The sequence below is a fragment of the Salminus brasiliensis genome, chromosome 1 (genome assembly GCF_030463535.1).
Source record: "Salminus brasiliensis chromosome 1, fSalBra1.hap2, whole genome shotgun sequence".
Classification (NCBI taxonomy): Eukaryota; Metazoa; Chordata; class Actinopteri; order Characiformes; family Bryconidae; genus Salminus; species Salminus brasiliensis.
The window spans coordinates 89,544,786-89,569,418 of NC_132878.1; the positions used below are offsets into that span (position 1 = coordinate 89,544,786).

At 40.4% G+C, this 24,633-nt stretch overlaps 1 protein-coding gene across 33 annotated transcripts in view; it reads right to left on the reverse strand.

The window, feature by feature from the left end:
• The window catches only part of rims2a (regulating synaptic membrane exocytosis 2a), a 268,366-nt gene that overhangs the window by 109,032 nt on the left and 134,701 nt on the right, over window positions 1–24,633 (reverse strand). For 17 of the 33 annotated variants that reach the window (XM_072692313.1, XM_072692312.1, XM_072692319.1 and 14 more), the window contains 10 exons: window positions 24,429–24,528; window positions 23,903–24,026; window positions 21,944–21,990; window positions 21,085–21,197; window positions 15,061–15,108; window positions 11,320–11,450; window positions 9,776–9,968; window positions 7,920–8,073; window positions 7,032–7,058; window positions 2,424–2,492 (listed from right to left, as the gene is read on the reverse strand). In XM_072692313.1, the coding sequence (XP_072548414.1) occupies window positions 2,424–2,492; window positions 7,032–7,058; window positions 7,920–8,073; window positions 9,776–9,968; window positions 11,320–11,450; window positions 15,061–15,108; window positions 21,085–21,197; window positions 21,944–21,990; window positions 23,903–24,026; window positions 24,429–24,528 (1,006 nt within the window). The remainder of the gene's footprint in view (window positions 1–2,423; window positions 2,493–7,031; window positions 7,059–7,919; window positions 8,074–9,775; window positions 9,969–11,319; window positions 11,451–15,060; window positions 15,109–21,084; window positions 21,198–21,943; window positions 21,991–23,902; window positions 24,027–24,428; window positions 24,529–24,633) is intronic. The other 16 variants (XM_072692323.1, XM_072692306.1, XM_072692331.1 and 13 more) reach the window with 5 other exon arrangements.

Below are 24,633 nucleotides of genomic sequence, written 5' to 3' on the forward strand. Positions count from 1 at the left end.
AACTGAGGGCGAGAGAAACAAAGAGAACGAGGGAGACCGACAGACAGACTGACAAAGGGAAAGAGTGAGACAGACACAGAAACAGAGAAATCCAAGACAAAGGGAAGCAGACAGAGACATACAAATGGAGAGAAAAGGAGGCAGACAGAGACAGACAAACAGAGAGAAAAAAAGGCAGACGGAGACAGACAGAGACAGACAAACAGAGAGAAAAGGAGGCAGAGACAGACAAACAGAGAGAAAAGGAGGCAGAGACAGACAAACAGAGAGAAAGGGAGGCAGACAGAGACATACAAACAGAGAAAGGGAAGCAGACAGAGACAGGCAAACAGAGAGAAAAGGAGGCAGAGACAGACAAACCGTGGCAAAGGGAGGCAGAGACAGACAAACAGAGGGAAAGGGAGGCAGACAGAGACATACAAACAGAGAGAAATAGAGGCAGACAAACAGAGAGAAAAGGAGGCAGACAGAGACAGACAGAGAGAAAAGGAGGCAGAGACAGACAAACAGAGAGAAAAGGAGGCAGAGACAGACAGAGAGAAAGGGAGGCAGGCAGAGACATACAAACAGAGAGAAATAGAGACAGACAAACAGAGAGAAAATGAGGCATACAGAGACAGACAAACAGAGAAATAGAGGCAGACAAACAGAGAGAAAAGGAGGCAGAGACAGACAAACAGAGGGAAAGGAAGGCAGACAGAGACATACAAAAAGAGAAAGGGAGGCAGACAGAGACATACAAACAGAGAGAAATAAAGGCAGACAAACAGAGAGAAAATGAGGCATACAGAGAAAGACAAACAGAGAGAGAGGAGGCAGTCAGAGACAGACAAACAGAGAGAAAAGGAGGCAGACAGAGACAGACAAACAGAGAGAAAAGGAGGCAGACAGAGACAGCGAAACGTTTGAATGGAGAACGGCTAAAGAGGGTGAGGAAGAGTCAGTGTATTAATGAATCAGTGAGAGGAAGAGAGAGGGCCAGGAAAAAGTGAAAGCAGTGAAAGAGGAAACTGGGAAAGAGGGAGAGAGAGGTGGGGACAGCCCTTCTTAAGAATCTACTTAGGTATGGATCAGAATTTTAAACAGGTGTGTAAGTGTGTGTGTGTGTGTGTGTGTGTGTGTGTGTGTGTGTGTGGTGGGGGCTTTCCCCTTCACTCAGCCTGCAGCACAGAGCCGCTCTCTGACAGCAGCATCTGCTCTGAGAGAAAGGGTAGCCTATAAAAACCTACAGGATCCAGCTCTGTAAAACAGATGAACTGCGACATTACCACCATCACTGCACAGCTCCTGATACCACCAGAGATCAGCTGAACACCAGCACTGCCACAACAGTTGATGTTCTACCGCATACAAAGAGCATGATGACGATTTTCTCTGTTTTTTATGGTTGAGGACAAATACACACAAATACACTAAATAGACCAAAGTATTGGGACACCTGCTTATTCATTGTTTCTTCTGAAATCAAGGGTATTAAAAAGATTTTATCCTGCTTTTGTTGGAGTAACTGTCTCTACTGCCCAAGAAAGGCTTTCTACTAGATTTTGAGAGCACTGCTGTATGGATTTGATAGCATTCAGCTACAAGCTTGCTAGTGAAGCTAGGATGTTGGAAGATCACCACCCCACTTTATCCCCAACTCCCCAACTCATCCCAAACATTTTAGATAGAGCACCAACCATCATTCCACTGCTCCACAGCATAAGGCATTAGACATGGTACTAATAGGTTCATGATTTTTTGCTCCAGAGAGTCCTATTCTATTGGCAATACATCTCTACAAGGACTAGTCAAGTTGTGGCAAGTATGTGCATTTAGACATCTGTTAGCAATGGGTGCCACTTAAAAATAGCTGAATTAGAAGGGGTGTCCACAAACATTTGGACGTACAGTGCCACTCACCAATTATCACTGTGCTGATTTGCAAGCTTAAATCATTACAAGCTTATGTTCTACTGCCATCTTTGAAAATGAGTAAAAGTATGTCCCATAAACCACTTTTGGGTTCAAGAGGAAGAACAGGCCTCATTCATCATCTCATCTTCCCAAGAACTGACCTGAACATTGTCCATGAACCATGAACCATTGTCCATGAACCATGTGTGGTTGGTGTGGCGCAACAGATAACACCACTACCTGCCACTGGGTTACAACACCATGTGGGAGACCAGGGTTTGATTCCCAGTCTGGGTGACCTTGCTGCGCTACACCAATAAGAGTCCTTGGGCAAGACTCCTAACACTACACTGACCCACATCTGTAATACCAGTAACCTTGTAAGTCGCTCTGGACTTCTACAGAGAAGATTGCTAGACTTGATGCTAGGATGTCCCGTGACTCTTTCAGAGTGAACAAAACTGAGGTGAAACCGTACACACTGGTAAAAGCTGATTACATGTGATGCGTTTCTCAAGTGCAGTTACCTGACACGACCCCCACGCCGTCCTCACAGTCGTAATCAGAGATCTCACTGTCGCTAATCCTATGAGATCCTGCAGGTGGAGGGAAAAAAGCAAAAGACAGGGGGGTTACTATAAACCATGCACACTACACTACACTACACACAACCCCAAGATCTGATCGATGGTCTGTAGGCCTGATCTCAAAGCAAAGAGTCACTGGTCATTAGGTCTAACTAACTGACCTAGCAAATGGCTTTAGAACCGGTCCTCACTGACCCCAAGAAGGTCCTGATTTTTGCCTCAACCCATAACACACCAGAACAGAGCAAAACCACTGGGTTATTGATGACAGGGTTGTGGGTTTGATACCTGGGTTCGCCAAGCTGCCATTGTTGGCCTAACCTTCTCTGCTACCTGGGTGCCACAGATAGCACAATAGCCCTGGGCATGTGTGCTCACTGTTCACTGTATGTGTTTGTGTTTACTAGTGTGTATGTGTGTGTTTACTGCATGGAGGTGTTAAAGTGGGTGTCTAGTGTTCAAAAGTCTACAGGAATTAACAGAAGGTTAAGAACTGGGTTTCTCAACCCTGGTCCAGGAGGCACCCTGTCCTGCCCATTGTAGTGCTTTCCCTGCTCCCAACACACCTGATTCAACTAATCAGCTCTGTGTCCAGCCCTTTCAGCATTGCAGGGGGTGTGCTAAAGCAGGGAATCCACTAAAATGTGCGGGGCAGGGTGCCTCCAGGACCACGGTTGAGAAATACTAAACTAGACACTACGGGAAATTTATATTTGGAGTATTTGGAATGTTGTATTTAATGTTCTTAGCATTTCTTGGACAATGGTAATTACAGTTTAATCCGTCTGTCAGTCTGTCATTAAATTATATATATTTTGAAAATAACTGTAATTATAAATATGAGGCATTCTACTAATTCATTTCATAGTAACTTCATCCTGAATATTGCACAGCATATTTTACTGGAAACGCTGGTTCCAAAGTGCTGCTGTGGGTATCTGCTGGTGAAGCAAGCAGTGTTAGCTAAGTGCTAGGCTAAAATCTAACTCTACCAGATGCAATAACAATCTCTTCATCTAGCAAAACACATGCCATGCCACCTGGATACTGAGAGGACCCAGAGAGGGCAGCAACACTATCTGGTAAGAGTACCTCTGGTATAATAATAAAAAAGCTATTGTTCATTTGTTCAAAGCCAGCCTAGGCTAGGCAAGGCTGGTCTAGGCTAGGCTCATCTAGGCAAAGCAATGCTACTTGGCTCAAGTCCACTGTGAAACCACTTTTAAGCATTTAGAATCCGGAGCCATGCTGCTTTGCCATCAGCAACCAGAGCCTGAGAGAGCACATTTGGTCATGCTCTCTTTGGGTAGGTAGATGGCGCTCTCTTCACAGCCTGGTGGCTGGCACAGGCATCTGTTAGCTGGTGTGGCGGAGCTAGGGAGGCGCTTTCCTCCGTGTCAGCTGCCCAACAGTTAAAAAAAAAATACAAATAAAAAGAGGTGGTGGCTGTGTGGCATGTATTGGAAAAGACATGTTCTAGTGTCAAGAGATTGGTTAGTGTTAGGGGGGAACTACAAAGAGGTGTGTTAATTGGCAGTGCCAAATTTGGGGAAAAAAAGTGTCAGGGGTTAAAAAAAGGGAAAAAACGGTGTAAATAAGTTCCACCATAACTTTCTTTTCTGTGAGAGTTTCTGGCTTGTAAGGTCTTGTTTTACTTGACATATTGGCTATACTGCCCCCAGTGTCTTTTCAGAGGTACTGCTTCATTAGGTCCACATCCATAAGCTTTCAGAGAATGTGCATAAATACTGTACATAATTATAGACAGAAGGACAGAGAGCTCTGCACATATCTGTATTCAATGTTGAGCATAACTGTGCCTTTAATACACTCATATTTGTGGTGACTGGGGAGAAGTGTGTGCTGTGATAAATTCGCTGGTGTGTAAATAAGCTAACCTCGGCTGAATGCGGTTGTGTATTTCAAACCATTCACAGAGAATCAAACACGTCAAATCCAACACACTCCTCCCTCGCCATCCGTTTGTCAGGTTTGCAAAATCCGTAGCAAGTTACTCAGGCGTTGAACCAGCAGGAAAAAAAAAATCTTTTCGTTCAATCCATCCATTTCAGCGCTGGGAGGTAAACAGAGTGAAGCGCTTCTGCCCTGCTCTACAGCACTGATGCTTTCCGAGTTGACACTTTCAACGGGCAGCTCAATCAGTCAAAGGGCCCGGCGCAGATTGAGTGGGAAGGCTACTGGCCGTGCAGAAGCTCCACTTAGCCGCTTCTTAGATGCTGCGGCCCCTTTCGGACCCCCGAGCCTCCGCGTTTACCGCTCAGTCAACTTAACCTGAGCAGACATTGGAGCTTTTACAGGAATGACAGGTGAACAACTCTTCTCTCTCACTTCCGCGCACCCCCCCCCCTCTCTCCAGCTCTCTCTCTGTTTTTCTCAGATTCACAGAAACTGTTATAGCACTCCCTTTTTAGATCAGTCAGCTCTGTCTCTCTCTTTCTAACACACACACACACACACACACACACACACATTTCTCTCCCCTAAGAATGCTGGAACTATAGTTAGAGCAAGTTAAAGGTGCTGCACAGCACAGGTCCTCTATGTCAAAGGCATACAGAGCCCGATATAAGAAGGCGATGTGCTGCACACAAATAGGGATGTCTTGATGTCTAGTTTAAGCTCGCTTCAGTTCCCATCCTGTGTTTTTACCGCTGTACTGCGTTTTTCACACCATCCAGCAGTGAGATGTCTTCTCAGAACGCAGCAAAGCAGTTTGAATATCTGCAGAGTGGAGCTATTTTATTTCCCTTTTCCTCCAGATATGTCCTCCAGGGTGTAAAACGTAAGCATGCTGTTATTAATCACGTATAAACCATATGGACAAAAGTATTGGGACACCTCCTCATTCACTGTTCTTTGTGAAATCAAGGGTATTAAAAAGAGTTTATTCTGCTTTTGTTGGAGTAACTGTCTCTACTGTCTGGGGAAGAAGGCTTTCTACTAGATTTTGGAGGAGCATTGCTATGAGGATCTGACTGCATTCAGCAACAAGAGTGTTAGTGAAGTCAGGATGTTGGATGATCACAACACCACCTCATCCCAAATTATCTCATTCAAGTATTGGATGGAGCACCACCATCATTCCAGAGAACACAGTTCCACTTCTCCACAGCTCAATGCTGGGGGGGCTTTATACCCCCATCTAACCCAAACCTGGAATTAGGCATTAGGTGCCAACAGGTTCATGTTTAGCTGGCCAGAGGGTCCTATTCTATTGGTGATACGTTGTCTTGTCAGGGACTAGACAACGAGCTGTATCAGCAATGGGTGCAACTTAAAATATCTGAATCCATTCATTAGAAGTGGTGTCCACAAACATTTGGACATATAGTGCATGTCTCCAAGCACATTGTCTATGTCACCAAAACCATGTGGCAAAAACACAACTATGGCATCTCTCACTCTTGAATTATGACTATGATGGTTTTAGACCTATGTATATTTATTTAACCCACTATTTAACCCCTGTGTTCTGTGACCTTTCACACTCCCTAAGGGTTACAAATGGGTAACTATGCTCAAAGCAATGCACACCGGCTGAATCGGTCCTAAGTTATAACACCGGAACAAATGATTCATTGAGGTTCTTTAAACCTTAGTATAAAAACAGCAGAAAAAACACAAACAAGATGCAGCTGGTTTTACGTCAGGTAGGGGTGGGCGATATGGTAAAAACATATTACATCACGGTATTTTAAGACATTTAACACACAATATTTATCACGATACAAGTGATCACACAGGCAAAATGCATCAGCAGCATCAGATTCTTAAAAACTAATGCCCAAATGCTCTCCCATACTTGGTCCAGTGATTTGTATTCAAGATGAGCTGCAGTTTATCCAGTTACACAGCACTAATTACACTCTCTCGAATGAAACATGCAGCTGCTTAGTATTTTTAAGCGCTGATGATCCTCTCCATATTGTGTATCACAGTAACAGTAAAAATGATCACGATATGATCAAATGTCCCCATATGGCCCAGCCCTAACATCAGGTTACAAATGATGTTTCATGTTTTTTGGACACCTGGAAGAACCCAAGGTCAAGACAACAACAACAACAACACAGCAACCAAAAAAAAAAAAACCCAACAACAACACAACAGTAGCACAGAGAAATCAAACTACACTCACAACAGACACACAAGGCACAAAAACAACAACCAGAAAGTATATCAAGAGTTCAGTATTTAAGGACAATGTAACACAGCACTGGTATGGACAGCCACAGTCATGTGTTAGCTGGTCAGCTGAATATTCTGTTATGTAAAAGTTAGCCACGATGGAGCTCTGATAGAACTACAGCAAAGAGAGAAAAGCACAACACTGCCGAGGAGAACTGGAGGGCATTGTGGGAAAGCGTGTGGGAGATGGTACCATGTATTCTTGTCCATTCTTTTTTTATGTTGTTTTTTTCCACAGAAGCAAAAGGAAGGAGTGATGGGGATATCTAACTGCAGGACACAAGGAGGAGTTTATGGGCAAACCCGCAGGGAGCGGAGTGAACATGCAGTGGTCTTTACCTGAATTGTATGAAATCGGGCCTTGCGCTGCAAAAACAACGAGGTCAAGAAAAAGATGATGCAAGACCAGTCGGTCAACTCTTTCACACTGCTTTACACTAATTCAACAGGAGACCAGCTATGATTGCCCTGGTGAACTTTTAGCATTTACAGAACTGTGAAAAGTACCTATTTGATTTCCAGTCAAACTGTCATTAAGGACACAGTCATTAACCAACACTGTGGGTCCAAGAAAATGTGGAGCTGATCAAGAAGCTCTTGCTGAGAAAATGAAACAGGGCATTCAAAACATGTCATCAGTGTGTCTGGGATGATTTAGAATGCAAAATATGCTCCATCATCTAAGTTTGAACTTTGGAGGTGTGGAAGAACCGCCCTGCGGATTTCAGCAGAAACACTGAAAGCAAGTTTCCTACAAAGAATGGAGCTGTAAGGATGGATGCACTGTAAGGATGGAACACTCCAGGCATCTGATATGATGAAAAATGGGGGACTTGTACTTAATGGCCGGTTTGACTGGATATTAAATACATGAAAGACGGTTTCTGACTCCTGCACAGTGCTGTATGCGAGACACAGCGTATGTCTGAGAAGCTACTGTGAAGGGATGTCATGGGACTGTTACTACTGTGCAAGCTGTTGGTGAACCTGCTGAGATTGCACCAATGTGATATAACCTTCATGTACACTTACTTGGTCCCTTATTCGCTCTAATATAAATATACATATATATATATATATATATATATATATATATATATATATATATATATATATATATCTATATGAACATTTATGTCCTCATATGGAAGCAGTATTTAGGTGACAGCAGGCAGTTAAAGTGTAAAGTGAGTGTGAGACTGAACCAGAATGAGAAAAGCTTCATACTCTGCAGCCTGCGCGTGGAGCTGTCTCCATGCAGTGTTCTTCTCTGCAGGTAGGGGGAGCTCTTCGGCAGGGGCACTGAGGAGACATCATGCGTCTGCAGCTTGTACCAATGAGGCTCATCGTCCATCAGCGCCGTCTCCAGCTCGATCAGAATCTAAGCATACAAGCATACAGTTAACACTCAGAGCTGCAACAGAGCTGCAGGAACTCAATTGAAACTTTTAATGCCTGTCCAACGCAGCTGACTAGGACTAGGACTTAAACCCCTGTTCTGCTATAAAACTACAAAATAAAACTCAAGAAGACCTTTAGACTAATGCAACAACACTTTTAGAGAGACAAGCTCAGTAGATTTCTGAAGCTCACTTCAGTCTTCAGTAATACCGGCAACTGAAGCACCTGAACGTATGGCTCTAGAAGGGAGAAGACTCTAGCTGTGTCCGAAACTGTGCCCTATTCACTATACAGTGCCCTACTTTGGGGTTCAGCTATTTTGCAGTGGTGTCCGATAACATAGTGAACTGTAACAATCCCACAATTCACTGTAATATAGAGTGTATATACCCATAATCCAACACAATGGTTGCTCTGAAGATTTGCACACAGCACCTCTGAGGAAGAGTGACGTTCAAACTGTTTATGCAACCAATGTTGCCAGACTGGGCGGTTTCCCATCAAATTGGGCGGATTGTGCAAGACTGACATCAGGGCCCTTTACCAGGACAAGAATAGCTGCTTAAGTTTCATGTTTGATGTGCCCAAAGTTGCTGGGGAAAATCGGCTCCTTCATGTACTGGTTAACCTGGCAGAGGGTACGTAGTTCTGCAGGGAATGAGCAGCGATGCTGTATTGCTTATAAAGGTAAGCACATTTTAATTTATGCGTAGTTACAGTTCTTACATTGCTGCAAGTTTAATCTTATTTATTAACTTTTCTGATTGTACTGATTGCCAAAAAACCTACAGGTATAAAATTATTATATACATTCAAAATAAAATAATTCGAATATCCTTTTTAATTGATTACATGTTTACTGTTATTAAAATGCTGAACATCAGCACTGAACACCACTGGCAACCCTGTATTCGATGCACTGCTGTCGCACAGCAATGAGCTCACACACATAACGATACATCCAAAATCGTGCAGTACCATGTCGCATTCTGTTCCCTATAACAGTGCTCTATATAGTGATCTGGGCTTTCTCATGTACTGGATAGTGAATAGGGCACAGTTTGGGACACTGTTATAGTAGGAGTGGAGAGAACTGGGATGTGAACTTGAGTTCTGGGCCGATTCTGCTAAGATCAGACGTTTTACCTCACAGGCAGGACTGAGAGATCGGATGAAACCTTCATCCAAGAACATCCAAGAACATTGAAGGTAGAGATGGATATGTATAGGATGTTAATTTGAAAAGAGGAGGAGCTTCATGTAAAATCCTCCCCTGAAATCTCTGTTCTTCATCTTCAGTTACCTACCAGACTGTAAACCAAAATGTCGACCAGCCCTACACAAACATTATTCAGCTCAGTAAACTCTAAAATATTATTCTAACAAGGACACACAGTGCCGTTAATGTGAAGCACCAAGGCTAGCTGTGTACTAATGGCGCCCACTACTAGAGTTTTAAGCCTGTTAAACATGAGCAAGCCCAAGGAGACCAAAGGTATCTAAAAACCTGTAAGTACATAAAGCAGCTCAACCACAGCTTGTTTACAACATCCTCACGGACTGCAGGACAGACAGCCCTTGTCAGCATTTAGCACATGCTCTCACCTCCAGTCTTGGATAATGGAGAGTTTTGCAAGTCATCTCCCCTTTGTGCAATAGTAAACTGTGCAGCCATCACTCACCTCTCCCAGGAACTCACTCTCCTCCTCCCGGACGCGTGCCTGGTCCCACAGCGTGATCTCAAGCATGCGCTCCCGAAACTCTCGCCGGTGCACGGGAGAGTACATAAAAGTCTGGTTCCATTTGGGCTCCAGTGATTTCTTTACCGTTTTTGTTCTCCTCTTGCTTTTGTCGCTGGAGGAACAATAATTCAAACTGTTTTTATTTACCACCATGGCAGAAAGAACACTGGGACACACAGAATGACAGACGGTCTGACATCTCTCCAAGACTACAACACAGACTGGTGGAACTGCACAAACGTCTTAGGCCAGCTGAGAAAATCAAATGTAAAGCTATCCACCTGGGTAGTAGGAATTTATTAGATTAACATAAACAAAGAAACATTGCACTGTGATGTGATGTACACCAAGCAGCCATAACATTACCACCACCTAATGCCTAATACTGAGAAGGCTCCCCTTGAGTAGGTGCCACCACAACAGATCTGACCACTCAAGGCATGGACTCCACAAGATCAAAAGTTGTGAGGTGGGGACTCCATGGATCACTTCAATGAGCCTTAGGTGCCCATGACTCTGTTGTTGGTTCACAGGTGGGTCCATTCCTGGGCCACTTTTGGTAGGTACTAACCACTGCATGCCAGAAAAAAAAAAACTGCCTGTTGTTTTGGAGATGTTCTGAGCCCGTTGTCTAACTATCACAGTTTGACTCTTGTCAAAGTGGCTCAGATTCTTACGCTTGCTCAATTTTCATGCTTTTCCGCCTTCTGTAGAAGCCACTGTAGATGAAGATAATCAATGTTTTTCACTTCATCTGTCAGTGGTATTAATATTATGGCTGATCTGTGTATGTGAGTCCTTGAGGAAGCCCAGGGTTTACAGTTCTTTTTCATCACCTAGTTTATTGATCCTTTCTTAATCAAATGTAATCAGGCAAGCTGCTGGTGGACACTGGTGGACAGTATTAAAGGCTACATTATGGGCTCCTCATAGGTGGCTCTGGTGCCCCATGTCGGACTGGGTACGCTTCATCGTTCTCAGAACTGTTAGGTATTGGAATTACTCCAGGAACCCTCTGACAATCATGACAGCAGTGTTGCCTCAGCTGAACAGCAAAAACAAGGTTCTACTACCAAGCTCTCTAGGTAGGACTTGGTTCCTCAAAAGCACTGTAACACAGTTATCACCACTATATAGTGACTGTCACACAAAAAACCTTGTATCTCCAAAATGGCAACTGTACAGCAGATCAACAATACCTAAGTTAAAGTAAATGTAAAAAGCTTTTATTCCATGTCATTTTGGAGCATTTCTATTGGTCCATCCATCATTAAATTCTGACACAAACTAAAGAACAATTGCCAGAATCAATTTAATTATGTCAAAAAGTGAAAAAAGTCAACATGGAGGTTGTTGCATGACAGCTGCGATATGAGGTGTGCTTTAAACACTCAACCATATCAAACAATGAATAGACATTCACTCTAAATGTCAACTTTCACAAACACTGACTTTATGTCCCAGTAAGCTTCCCCTACCCTTACCTTCTGTCTGGGAGGAAGTAGATTTTGACGTAGGGATTTCTTGGCCGACCATCTTCTCGAGAAGGCAGGTCCTTGGCCCCAAGGATGGTGACAATGAGCTGGTGGCCCACTTTATCGTACCAGAGTTTGACCTGCACAAAGATCAACACAGTCTTAAGGGAAGAGGAGTCTAGAGGGTCTACTGACCATCATGTCAAAGCAATACCCCAGTGTTATTCTCAAGCCATTCTCTATGTACTGCATCTGTAGTGTCTGTTGGATTACCACAGCCAATCATTTTAATGTGATTGCCTGTAGTTAGAAAAGAACAGCTGGAAAATATCTGTTGAACTACAGCATATAGTACTTATTGCAGATGTCACCGTCCAGCTGCTGAATAATCTGCATTACAGCAAAACATGTGTTTTGTGACAATTTCATTAATAATGGTAATTCTAAATTAGGCTGATGTGTAATAAGCACCCTGTGCAATAAAGACACTGGTTATATATTAAAAATATAAATTATTAGTTATTTATATCATATATTTATATGTATATTATTAACTTATTAATAAGTTATAGCTTTTGTTAGAAATTTTGAAATGGTTGAAATTAATAAAATGCCAATAATATGAAGCAGATGCAGTAAACAGAGATTATGTTGACAACACAGCAGTATGCCTGTAAATGTGCATTAACATTAGGAATTTTTGCAACCATTTACTCATTAACTGCTTTTATTTATTTACTTATTATTTTATTGTAATATTATTGTTGTTACTCAGGAAAAGCTCTTCCCGAGGACACAGAAAGCACGAAAAAAAGTGCTTGCCATAGCCAAGCTGCTATGTGTAAAGTTGCATTAAATTTTAATAAACTACATTTACAATTTCATTTCCAAAAAGAGGAATTAACATCTGTCCCAAACTGAACAAGGCAAATGGGGCAGAAGACTGAAAGACTGAACACACAGCAGCGATAGATTCCTCATGCAGTGACACGCAGCAGACAAGCACCCCGCTCGGTGAAGTATGGACAACACAGAAACACACTTAGAAGTCAGACAAAGAGTGGACGAACCGATCACCACACAGAAGAAAAAAAGGAGGAGGAAAAAAAAGAAATCAGAGAAAAAGATCAACTCTTCTAAGCCTTTGCCCATACTTGCTTTTATGGCAAGGAGTGTTTTAATGTAAGTCATTCTGGTGTAAACACAGCCTATTCAGACTTTTGTGAAATGGCATGCAGAAAGGAGAGGCATTCAATGTGTAAACAATCAAAGGAGAGCTATATTTACGTGTTTATGTATGTATGTATGTTTATGAATGTATTCTTGAGAAAAGGTTGTCCTTCCAAAGCCTTGAAGTCTGTCTAAGGTAATAAGATGAGAACCATATCTATACATATCCCAGTTTCACAGCTCTGACTGTGTAGATGAATGTGTTTCATCCAGGTGTTTGAGCAAAGTTCACTGTAATTCACACTGGCAGCAGCAGTCAAACTAACTAAGCAGAATATGATGACATGTTTAGTGTATGTAAATAAACCCCTGAGGTAGGAGTGGGCAATATGACCATATTTTACCATATTTTCCTTATCAAGATAAATTTTGTTATTGTGATACACAATATGCAATATTCTGAGCAGATCGAGGATATCATTACATTTCATTACCAACAATGTAATTACCCCTTAAACAGCCTATGGCCCGCTGGCCGGCCAAAAGTGTTATTACACACTTTTATTACCAAAGAATAGCCCCACCAGTTCGTACAGAATCCCTGTAGTTACTGAGTAATACACCCTAGTGTGTAATAGTGTAATAAGTCTTGCTCCATTAAGGGGTTTAACTGGATGAAGTGCAGAACTACTGAATACAAATTACTGTACTAAGTATGGGAGAGTATTTGAACAGTAGTTTTTAAGAATCTGTCACTACCGACACATTTTGTCTGCAAATTATGTGTATCACAATAAATAACGCATCATGTAAATGACTTTACATATCGTGATATAATATTTTCAGCATATTGCCCATCCCTACCATAGGTATATTTCTCCAACCCTACCTCCGAACCTGTTTTCTGTATCAGTAAACCAGTAGTATAATATGCTCATTGTCGCTATGTTAGTAAAAACATACTAATTACACAGAAACAAACTTTCATTAATTAGCTTACATTTCAATTTAATGCCACTGACCTCTAAACCAGCAATTTTAATTACACATAATAGATGTAAAAGAAATGTTGTCTATAGATAACTGGTTTCTGTCTTAATATGCAGTTTGTGTATGTGTGCCACCTGCAGAATCCAACTACTGCACTTCAACAGTGTAGAAATCTGTAGAAGCATCCAAACACATTCATATGGACAAGCCAAGATCCCTGTGCCAATGAAGAGAGATATTTAACCTCACCTAAACAGACCAGACTTTATTTTCATTCAGAACTAGCTCTGTAAGCTTTATACTTTATGTAGTAAAGTAAAGTAATAAGCAGTTAGATTACTTTTTTCCTCAAAGGGTAAGCAAAAGAAAGCACTTTATATTCCACCAGAATTTAACACTTTTTTTTAAAACTTATTTTGTATTGTATTTCTTTTATTCGTACTATTATTTTTTTTTACATTTAAGTATTTACTTGTCTATTTTTTTACATATGTTTTTCGTTTTGTATTATTTGGTTTACATGTATTTTTTTTTGTTATTTCATATTGTTTGGTCTTTTTTTAGTATAATTGGGTGTGGATATGTGTTTACTATCCATAAATATTTTGTCTTTACACCTACAGAATTACAAAGCCTCAGCAAATAGATCATAGCAATGAAGTAGAAAAGGTTAAGTAAAAATGAGTAGTCTGTAATTTGTGATGTTTTTTCCTGAGCAACTAAGTGACATGAATCTGAGTGAATCTGAGTACAGCATTCAAAATTCCATTTAACATCTAATGCAATCATAATTCATCGCACTGTCTACAGAGAGTACACTGTCATCACATTACACCATACTCACCTGATTTACAGATTTTTACTTTAAATTACTTTACTTACTTTAAATGCTCATTTCTAATGAAGTGTTCTTTGTATTGGGAAATTAAACCTAATAATAATAATAACAGTAAACTGTATCTTCAGAATGCAACATGAAACTGCCAGTGGCCTCATCTAAAAAACATACACCATAAATATTTAAAATAAATGAAATTTATATTAAAATACTGTCATCAGAATGAATGTCAAAAAGGGCTTCTAACACACCCCCACTTCAGGAGATGTCTGGTTCGAATCAGGATCGAGAGGTATAAAGGATCCAGGCCGTTTCAGGTTACACGGACGAAGAATCAAATGTGTTTGTCCTCACAAACTCCACAACACCATAATATTTAAAGAGACACAGTCCTGCCCGTAGACAATATCCTCCAGAGTATGTCCTTTCCTGAGCGTTTACATTGATGCCGAGCTGTCTAATGAGTAATGGTATGTAGGGCGTTAGCTGTGTCCCTTAAATTTTGATTGACATCATGCAGATGAGTCAAGCCTGTTGCAAAATGTGCCAGAAAATAAAGTAATAATAGTTGCAGAGGTAGTAAACGATGGTGATAAAATAAGAGTAATATAAACTACACAAGCCAACAGAAAAACAGGATGCAGCCATTTCTTTGCTGTGCATTTTCAGTAGAAGCAGAAGATAAAAACAGGGATGGGGGAAGGGGGCACAAGGAAAAGGGTGAGGTCTTTCTCATAGACAGCGACCATTACCTGAACCCTAGGGTTAAAAGGCTCGATTCTCCTACTAAGGCTTTGGCTCTGGATAAGCAAAATTAATGACAACAACAACAACAACAAAAAAAGAACAAAACAAAGGAACAATGCAATAAAACTAAAACCCAAAATGACACCACCAATGTTAGGGGAGCTCAGACAGAGATTCAATCTAAACACTTCAGCTCACTGTGGACCAAGGTCAATGTCACTTAGACTAAAATGCTGTAAAAAGCAAATGAGTACAAATGAGTTTGAGGTGAAGACAGCTGAAAGTTTTCCACTCAGCTGCATTATTTCATACGCTGATTTTTGTTCCCACTGAAAATAACCACTGTCACTCCAGCAGGACGCTGTCAAACACCTATAATTAGCTTTTCAGTCGTCTATCTAAGCCATCATTTTAATTTAGTCTATTGTTCGGCGTAAACAATAGGGCCTGGTGTGAGTGTTAATCTGTGAAAAATGGGGTATAAATAAACCTCTGTTGCCTTGCCTTTCTCAGCTCATATTTCCACTTCCTACCATCAAACTCCCTCTCATCAGTGGAAAGGCCACAACATCTGCCTATGGAAAAGTGAAATGCCTTTCTGCCACATCTGTAATATACCTTCAATTACCATGGACAATTATTTTGGCCTGTTTCTCTGTGATTTAGAGAACAAGTGACTCTAAATTCACTTACAATAGAAACAATTCCTCATTCATCAGTATCGTCCTAAGAACGTCCTTAAAGCTGTTCTTAAAGTCCACACAAAGAGTCTAGATCAGATTCATGATGTGTTTTTAAATGAAGTGTTATCCAACATTGTAAAAAAACGGCAAAATACTGTAAAAAAAAGGGGCTTTTGGTTACTTTCTGGTGACTCGTGCTGGGCAATATGACCTCAAATCAATATAATTTATTTTTTAAACATTTCACCTTGATTACGATTAATGAACGATTATGTTGCTTCCACGTCTTAAAAAAATGAGATAACCCACATGTGCAAGATATATATATATTAATTAATGTTATCAGAATCTGTGTAGTCTATCATTTTTTGGGGCAGTGGTGGCTCAGCGGTTAGAGCGCCGGGATATCGATAACAGGGTTGTGGGTTCGATTCCCGGGCTCGGCAAGCTGCCACTGTTGGGCCCTTGAGCAAGGCCCTTTACCCTCTCTGCTCCCCGGGCGCTGGAGTTGGCTGCCCACCGCTCTGGGTGTGTGTGTGTACTCACTGCCCCTAACACGTGTGTGTGTGTGAGTGTTTGTTCACTACCAGATGGGTTAAATGCGGAGGACACATTTCGCTGTACAGTCCACACTGTACAGTGACGAATACGTGCACCTTTTTAAAAATAGTTTAACTATTTGGTTTATTCTATCCAATGCAATCGAGCGAAATTCCATCTACACCACTATATACACTGTAGCTGTGACGAGGCAGGGGGAAACTGTGGTCCAGTGCCCATAGTAGCCTGGGCACCACCCTAACACCACACACCTGGAGCCAGTTACGACAACCTGCTCCCAGTCGTGTCTAAAAAAGGCTTGGTTAGCACACACAGGGCCAAAAATCCCAAGACACACTGAGCTATGTGCATTCAGCTTATTAGTTTTCCATAGAGCCCCATTCGGCCTATAGTCCTGTTTATTTTAGATTATTTGGTGTTTGGTGATGGGCATGTGTGAATACAGGTCACTTTATGTTGTGTGTGTTGTCTCTGTGCTGTCCCAGAGGGTCAGCAGCTGCTTCTATACAACATTTTCTATATAGGATTTATGTTCTTATGCACACAAGAATGAAACTGACCATGTTAATTGACTGTTACAGATGTAGCAGATATAGATTACAGATCCAAAAACGAACTGTTGGATTCATCCTTTAATGGTTCTTCAGCACAGAAGATCTGGCACTGTCTCTATTTTCAATGGCTTTATAATGTGACATAGACGCTGTAGAATCTCAAAGGAAATGAGTATTTACATTGAATCTCCATCCCAGCAAACAACAAATACATAGAAACACACCAGATTATGTTATTCAGATACACACACAATGCACACACACATATATATTTATGTCTCATAGTGTTAAAGACAGTGCACTTCAGGGTTTGATTAGATACACAAGAGGATTACGAAAGTGATATTCCTAGGAGCTAATAAAAGGAGTGGGCAATTGAGTAATACACGGTTATTATATATTGATAAATTACACCACAACACACTTTTCTGAGTAGATCACTATTTCTAGAACAATTAGATTAGATCAATTACAGATAACCTGTAAACAACAAGCACAGGTACACAGATTAGCCATAACATTAGCACCACCTGCCTAATATTGAGTAGGTCCCCTTTGTTGCCACCTCAACAGAACTGACCACTCCAGGCATGGACTCCATGAGACCTCTGAAGGCGTCCTTTGGTATGTGGCACCAATTCTTTATGCAGAGCCTTTATTCAGAGCCTCCATGTAAATCAATAAGCCTTAGGTTCTCATAACTCTGTGGCCTGTTCTCCAGCTGTCCTTTCCTGGACCACTTTTGGTAGATACTGACCACTATGTACCAGGAAAACTCCCACAGGTCCTGCCTGATGTTCTGAAGATGTTCTGACCCAGTCATCTAGCCATGGTTCTTGTCAAAGTGGCTCAGATACTTAGGCTTGTTCATTTTTCCTGCTTTTAACATATCACCTTCAAGAACTGACTGTTCACTTATTATCTAATATGTCCCACCCCTTGACAGATAGATGGAGATGACCAATGGTTTTCACTTCACCTCTCAGTGGTGTTAATTTTATGGCTGATCAGTGTATAATAACTGTATAAACTGCATAAATACAATAAAAAATGATGACGTAATCTTATTTCATAAATTTATTCTCACCCTTTGTTTAATTTCTTTTTTTTTGTACATTTTAATCTATTTCTCTGCTTTTTTGTGCCTTTTATTTGTACCCACATGTTAGTTAACCTCAGAAAAACAGTATTGTGATGTTCTATGTATTGCTAAATTGCCCACCCTTATTCCTAACAGTCTCTACAGAAGCTGATTAGCATTTAATCATCCAGTGTGTCATCCTTAAAACCTTACACCAGTCATGCCTATGTACAACAGCCACCTGCAGGCCTCCCCAGGTGGAACATTTTACAGCTAGACAAAGAGGAACACACGACTGAGAGTAACATGATCAGCTCTAGTGCTAAGGGCCTTTGGGATGGCTCCAGCTCTGCGGCCGAGCACAGGCACAGTGGAGCCGGGCCAGAACCTTATCTTTCCTTCATGTCAGCTTTGTTCACCTCACAAGTGTTTGCCAACCTCTTAACTGGGCTTGAAAACAAAGCGGAGCAGCTAGCACTTAAACCATGGCTTTGGAAACAATAAACCTCAGTAGATCAAGATCTAAATAAAGTCTGCTGCAGTGACTTTGACATCTAAATGACAATGCTGTATCTTGCTACTCGGCTGCTTTCTGTAATAGCAAAGTGATCTAACCAGGCCTTAAAACAAAGGACAAAGGATAGCATGATAGCTACAGCTCCAGAAAAAATGAAGAGACCACCCTATATTTACTATTTATAAGCAATGTGTTTAGGGAAATGAACATTTGAGTTGTATTTACATAAACCATGGACAACATTTCCCAAATAAACTCCAAATAAAAATATTGCTATTTACAGCATTTATTTGCAGAAATGACAACTGCTCAATTAATTAATTAAATTACTATAATATTTATAATGCAAAGACGTTATTATTTAAACAGCACAGTACTAATATTTGAGAGCATTCAAAAATCACTATGGTAAAATAACCTTGACTTGGCAGGTTCTTCACTAGTCTTTCACATTGCTGTTGGGACTTGTTGCCATTCATAGTCTGCAAATTCAGGTAACTCAGCTCTGTGGCTGTCGTACACATAGACATGTAAATTTAAGAAAAACAATTAAGAGGTCTCTTAATTTTTACCAGAGCTGTGTATATCTCAGTGTATTAAGATTTAAGTAAAACCTATTAAAGTGACTTTGTGAAGTTGTTTTCTAAAAGTCAATATTTTGTCTTATTTATATAAAGCCTAATAAATTGGTAATGAGACTATCTACAGATGAATTTACATATACATCGAGTTGTGGTCGTATGTTCACACGCACATCATGGCAATATTGGGCTTTCATTGTAATCTTGGAAATGACTGAAACTAACGAAACTTCTTTTCTGAGGCAGAATGAGTGACAACATACATCCTTAATAGAAAAATTAAAGAATTTGGTGCACATGCTTTTAATTTTTTGAGGGGTTTTATTGGACTGACCAACACACAGTACAATGGGAACGTCCAAGAAGCTTAGAGCAGATCTGAGAAGGATGATCACAGATTTACACAAACCAGTCTCTTAGAGCCATTTCTAAACTACAGATTCCAAAATGGAAATCATCAGTTCAACCAAGTGGAATTTCAACCAAGAGGAACATGACTGAAGCTCCCCCTCTCTAATCTGATATCCTGTAAATTCTATCTCTACCTTGTTTATGTATCTACGACAAGTCTGCAAAACCCTCCTTAGAGGGGAAAATGGCTTCCTATCACAAAGCAGAAGCCACCTGAACTCCAGCCCAAAACTCCTCTGAGTTCTCTGAGAGAAGATACATTCTGTCAACCTCAGTTGGGAAAATTTGTTAGGATGGTCAGAAACAGCCCAAGAACCAGTAAGGTACAGGTCTGTCATAAACTGGAAGCTGCTGGAATACCAGTGGCTTTTATATTGTCATGGACGGAGAGGCTGCCATCCAAGAAACCCTCCCTCATGCTACAAAATCGACACCTTTAAGCTTGACTTGAAGGTTGCAGCAGACCACAAGGACACAAAACAGTCTTCTAGGGGCTGTTTTATGGCAAAATGAGACAGAAATTTAGCTGTTTGGCTACAATAAGGCATTCAACTCCAAGAACACAGAACGAGCTGTTAAGCATGGTGGTGGTAGCATGATCTTCTAGGGCTGAATAGCTGCCAGTGAAACTGGTACACTGCACCAAGTGGATGGAACAATAAAAAAACAGGACCTGCTCCAAAGTCTTCAGAATAACCTCAAACCAGCAGCTAGACGGTTAAGGCCTTGACTTAATTGGGTTTTCCAACAGGACAACGACCCCAAACACACATGGATAAAGCAGGTTAACATTAAGCTTTTGGAATGGCCCAAATGTATACCTCAAATATATGCTTAAAAGTCAGGTCTGTACCAGATGAACCAAGGTCAAATATCCAATCAGAATTCTGCCAGAAGCTTGTTGATGGCCACCAAAAGCGTCTAGTCAAGGTGCAACTCGATAACGGATATTTCATCAAATATTAAGTGTGCTAATATGATTTTTGACTCTCTATATATCATTTTGACCCTGTTTGAATTCAGAAACCCCTCCCAAACAATTAAACACGTGATAATTCTTGTCTTTTCTGTTAGGGATGTGTGTAGTAAACTCCATGTGCCCCAGAAAAAGAACAGTTAAGAAATCACAGAAAGCCCTGTCACTGCCCTGACATTAACGTCCATGATGAGTGTATATAAATCTATCAAATAACAACAATAAACGTATCAATATGGGTCAAACCATTTGCCATCTGTCATCTAATCACTGTTGTTATATTAATAAGGTAAATCTGAACTATGCAAACGAGTTTCACTGATTAATTATGACTTCCAATCTTATCAGAGTGGTCTAACAAGCCTGTAAGCCTTTTCTTTTTTAAGGTAAAGGTAATCACTATGGTAAATGAACAAAGTGACATTTGGCACACTTACTGACTTATTGCACGTTTAATAAAATAATAAACTGTCCCACCAGTCTGTCACTGTGTGTCTAATTAATTCAAACAAAGACACAGCCTCTGAGCTGCTTCCTCAATGATATTCTGTGACAGGTATATTAAAATGTGTCTAAGGTCAAACACTGACCTTGTAATAATAAAAAAAACACCATCTTTCCCCCACACAGAGTGTATGGGAGAGTGATGCATTGTGGGTACTCACTGAGAGCTGTCCGGATAAGTACTGGGGTGCGTCTCGCAGCATGCCGGGGCTCATGGGGGATGTGACGGATATGGACGGCCGCTCCATTTTCTGCGACTCAAACGAGCTGGAACCTTCGGGAGGAATTTAATAAAAGAAAGACAGAGGAGGGGAAGAGGAGAGACAAACTGGTAAGAGTGTGATGCACACAGCCTGACAGCCTGCTGGTATTCTGCCCAGGGCTTGACCAATATGACCGAAATTGATTATATATGTCCAAAAACGTGTGGACTCTCCATCAAATGAATGCATTGTGCATCCAGTTGCTGACACATATGTGCAAATGCACACATACACAGCTTTTCTGATGCCAGATCTGGGCTAGGGGGTATAAAGCCCCTAAAATTGAGCTGTGGAGCAATGAAACTATGCTCTCTGGAATGATAGAAGGTGCTCCACCCAATACTTTTGGGATGAGTTAAGGAGTTGGAGATGAGGTGGGGTTGTAGTGATTATCCTGAGCTCATGGTGGTTCTTGTCACTCAATGCAATCAAATCCTCACAGCAATGCTGCAAAATGTAGAAGATATAACCTTTCACTGGACAGTAAAGACAGTTGCTCCAACAAAAGCAGGATAAGCTCTTTTTTACTGCCCTTTATATTGGAAGGAACACTGAACGAACAGATGTCTCAATACTTTTGTCCAGATAGTGGAATTAGCTTAGCAGTCTCTGGCACTTTAACTGTTAAACCCTCATAAGTAAGCAGTTTTCCTATCCTTCATGCTGATACCACTGTGATGCTATGACTGTAGCTTTATGATATTGAGGAGTTCACCCAAGCGCACTGCTCCAGTCCGGCCACACGGTGGCTACTCACTTGATTCCAGCTGCGTGTGTGCGCTGTCTGGTATCCTGGGGATATCTCTGCAATGAGAGGGGTGGAGAGAGCGAGAGAGAAAGAGAGAGAGGGGGGATCAATACAAGCTAAAAAAAAAAGTGCATGAGCTTTTAATGACCCTAAGCACCACATTAGTCTCTATTACAGCGTCAGTACCGGCTAGACCAATATGCTGAACTCAGGTCAGTTCTGCTTGTTTTCCCATATTGCACACATTCAGGATACAACCAGAACGAGCTGATCTAGCATCAGCCCCCTCAGCAAGAAATGCCATTTTTTTCTCCCAGCTCTATTTCTGCACAGAGCAGAGTCAGACACGGGAGCGCAGAGCGGTACATTCTGTGTGGAGGTTTTCTGGGGTATCTCTGCTTTCAGAAGCCATTTGCTTCCTGCTGTTTCCTGAAATGGAGCAACACGCAGGTTGCTGGGTAGATATGCAGCTTTCTCCAGGACAGCATATATGGCAAAGGTACCAAATGCATTTCCAATTAGACAGCAAAGAGTGTTTTCTTCCAGATCAAGATGCTTTGAGCATCAAAACTACAGCAATCACATTTACAGTGAATAAAGTGATGCAGTGATTTGAACTGATACAAATATATAAAAAATAATAAATATATTTAAGAAAATACATCATATCAACTCAATGTGCCTTATTACTTTCTATACTTTTGGCGATTATTGTGGTGACATACTCAAAGGAATATAAATCAACTAATAATAAATCAAAGTTTTACACAAAATGCTAAAAAGACAAAATATGGATACTAAGACAATAAAAATAAAAGTAGAAAATGATATAAGCAATAAAATGAAATAAAATGGAATGGAAAATAAAATAAATAAATAAATAATATTTAGACAACAACAACAATATTATTATTATTATTATTATTATTATTATACATTAATAAAACCTACAATTAAGTAATGTGTAACATTTATGAAACACTACATAAATACTTAAATAAGTAAATTGGCTCTTAAGATCTAGTTAGTGTAAGTATTTAGCATTACAAAACATTAGTGAAACAATCCACAGAGCAGTTAGTAAATAGTGAATAGAACATGATGATGATGATGAGGATGATTATTATTATTATTATTAATATATTAATAAGACAAAGAAGATTATTATTAATAATAAGTTTATTATTAATAATAGTAATAATAATAAGAAGAAGAATAAAATATTCTAAATAAAAATATATTTTTTTTTTAAATAATACATTACAAATAAGTAAATAAAAAAACTAAAAAACTAAAAGTAAGTCATGTGTAAAATGTATAAAACACTACATACAATACTTCAATAAGTAAACTGGTTCTTAAAACCTACTTAGTGAAGTATTTAGCATTACAAAACAAACCCATAATAATAATAATAATAATAATAATAATAATAATATGAATATGAATAATGAAATGAAAAATGAAATGAATAAAAAAAATAAAAAACTAAGACTATACAAGATTTATAAAACACTCCTTCAAAGCCAGACTGAATAAACAAGGTTTTCGTTTTGCTTAATGTTTAAAGAGGTCAGTATTTCTGGCTCTGGCTTTCTGGCTTACTAGAAGGCTGCTCCAGCGGTCTGGAGCATAATGGCTAAAAGCAGCATCCGCAAAACTTCTTGTCCTGCTTAGAGGAACAACTACAGGAGGAATCAGAAGACCTGAGCAACCTTTCAAGCCAAAAGTATTTTTTAAAAGTAGTCCGGTCCAGGACTGCCTTTCTAGCCAGTGTACAGACTCTAATATAGGCCTGACGTGAACTATCCTTCTGGGCTTAGTCAGCAGCTGTGCTGCAGAATTCTGAATTAATCGTAGTCTTTGAATCTCTAAAAAATGAATCAAGTAAATTCTGTGTGAAGCTGCTGAGAGCACAAAGAGCCTCTCTTTTGAACGGACAGAGAGATCAGCTCAGAGCTGTCTTACCCAATGGGCCGGGAGACTACTAGTTCCACCTGAGGCTCTGGCTTTGATTCTAAAATGATATTGTAAACTTCTTTAAATGTGGCTCCTTGTAAATTCCTCCCGTTCCACTCCAAGACCTGATCACCTACAACGCAGAAGAAACAGTGAGTGACAAAATGCTAAAAAATCATTGAACTTATTGAGTCAAAAGCACTTCACTGTACATTAACCCTGTATGTGGCCCACGCTCCTCACTCATACATACAGTACAATGTTCATATTAGTTTCCTACTAGTTTTCAATAATAAAAACAAATTAACAAAGGAGAAAAGAACGACTCAGTCCAACCAGTTTTTCCCAAAGAGCTTTATAAAACTGAAATGTAATAACTGAGTTAAAAGAACATTTTAATATTAATTGACTGTTTCATGCTAACAGAATTAGTGGGTTCCTTCCTCCCATCTCCCCCTCGACCTCAGGAATGCTGGTGAGTAAAGTGAGTATACAAGCAGAGGAGTGTAACACTGCACTGCAGTCTGTCGAGTACCTGGTCTGAGGTGTCCGACAGTGTCTGCTAAACTTCCTTTCCTTACTTTGGTGATGAACGCACAAAGTCTACCAGACTCTGTCATTTTCCCACCAACCACCTGTTGAAAAAACAGTCTCATGGTTAATATCCAGTTAAGGTCCATTTTGGACAGATGATTTCGTCCTCTTTTTTTCAAAACTACAGGCCTAACTTATAGTTTTAT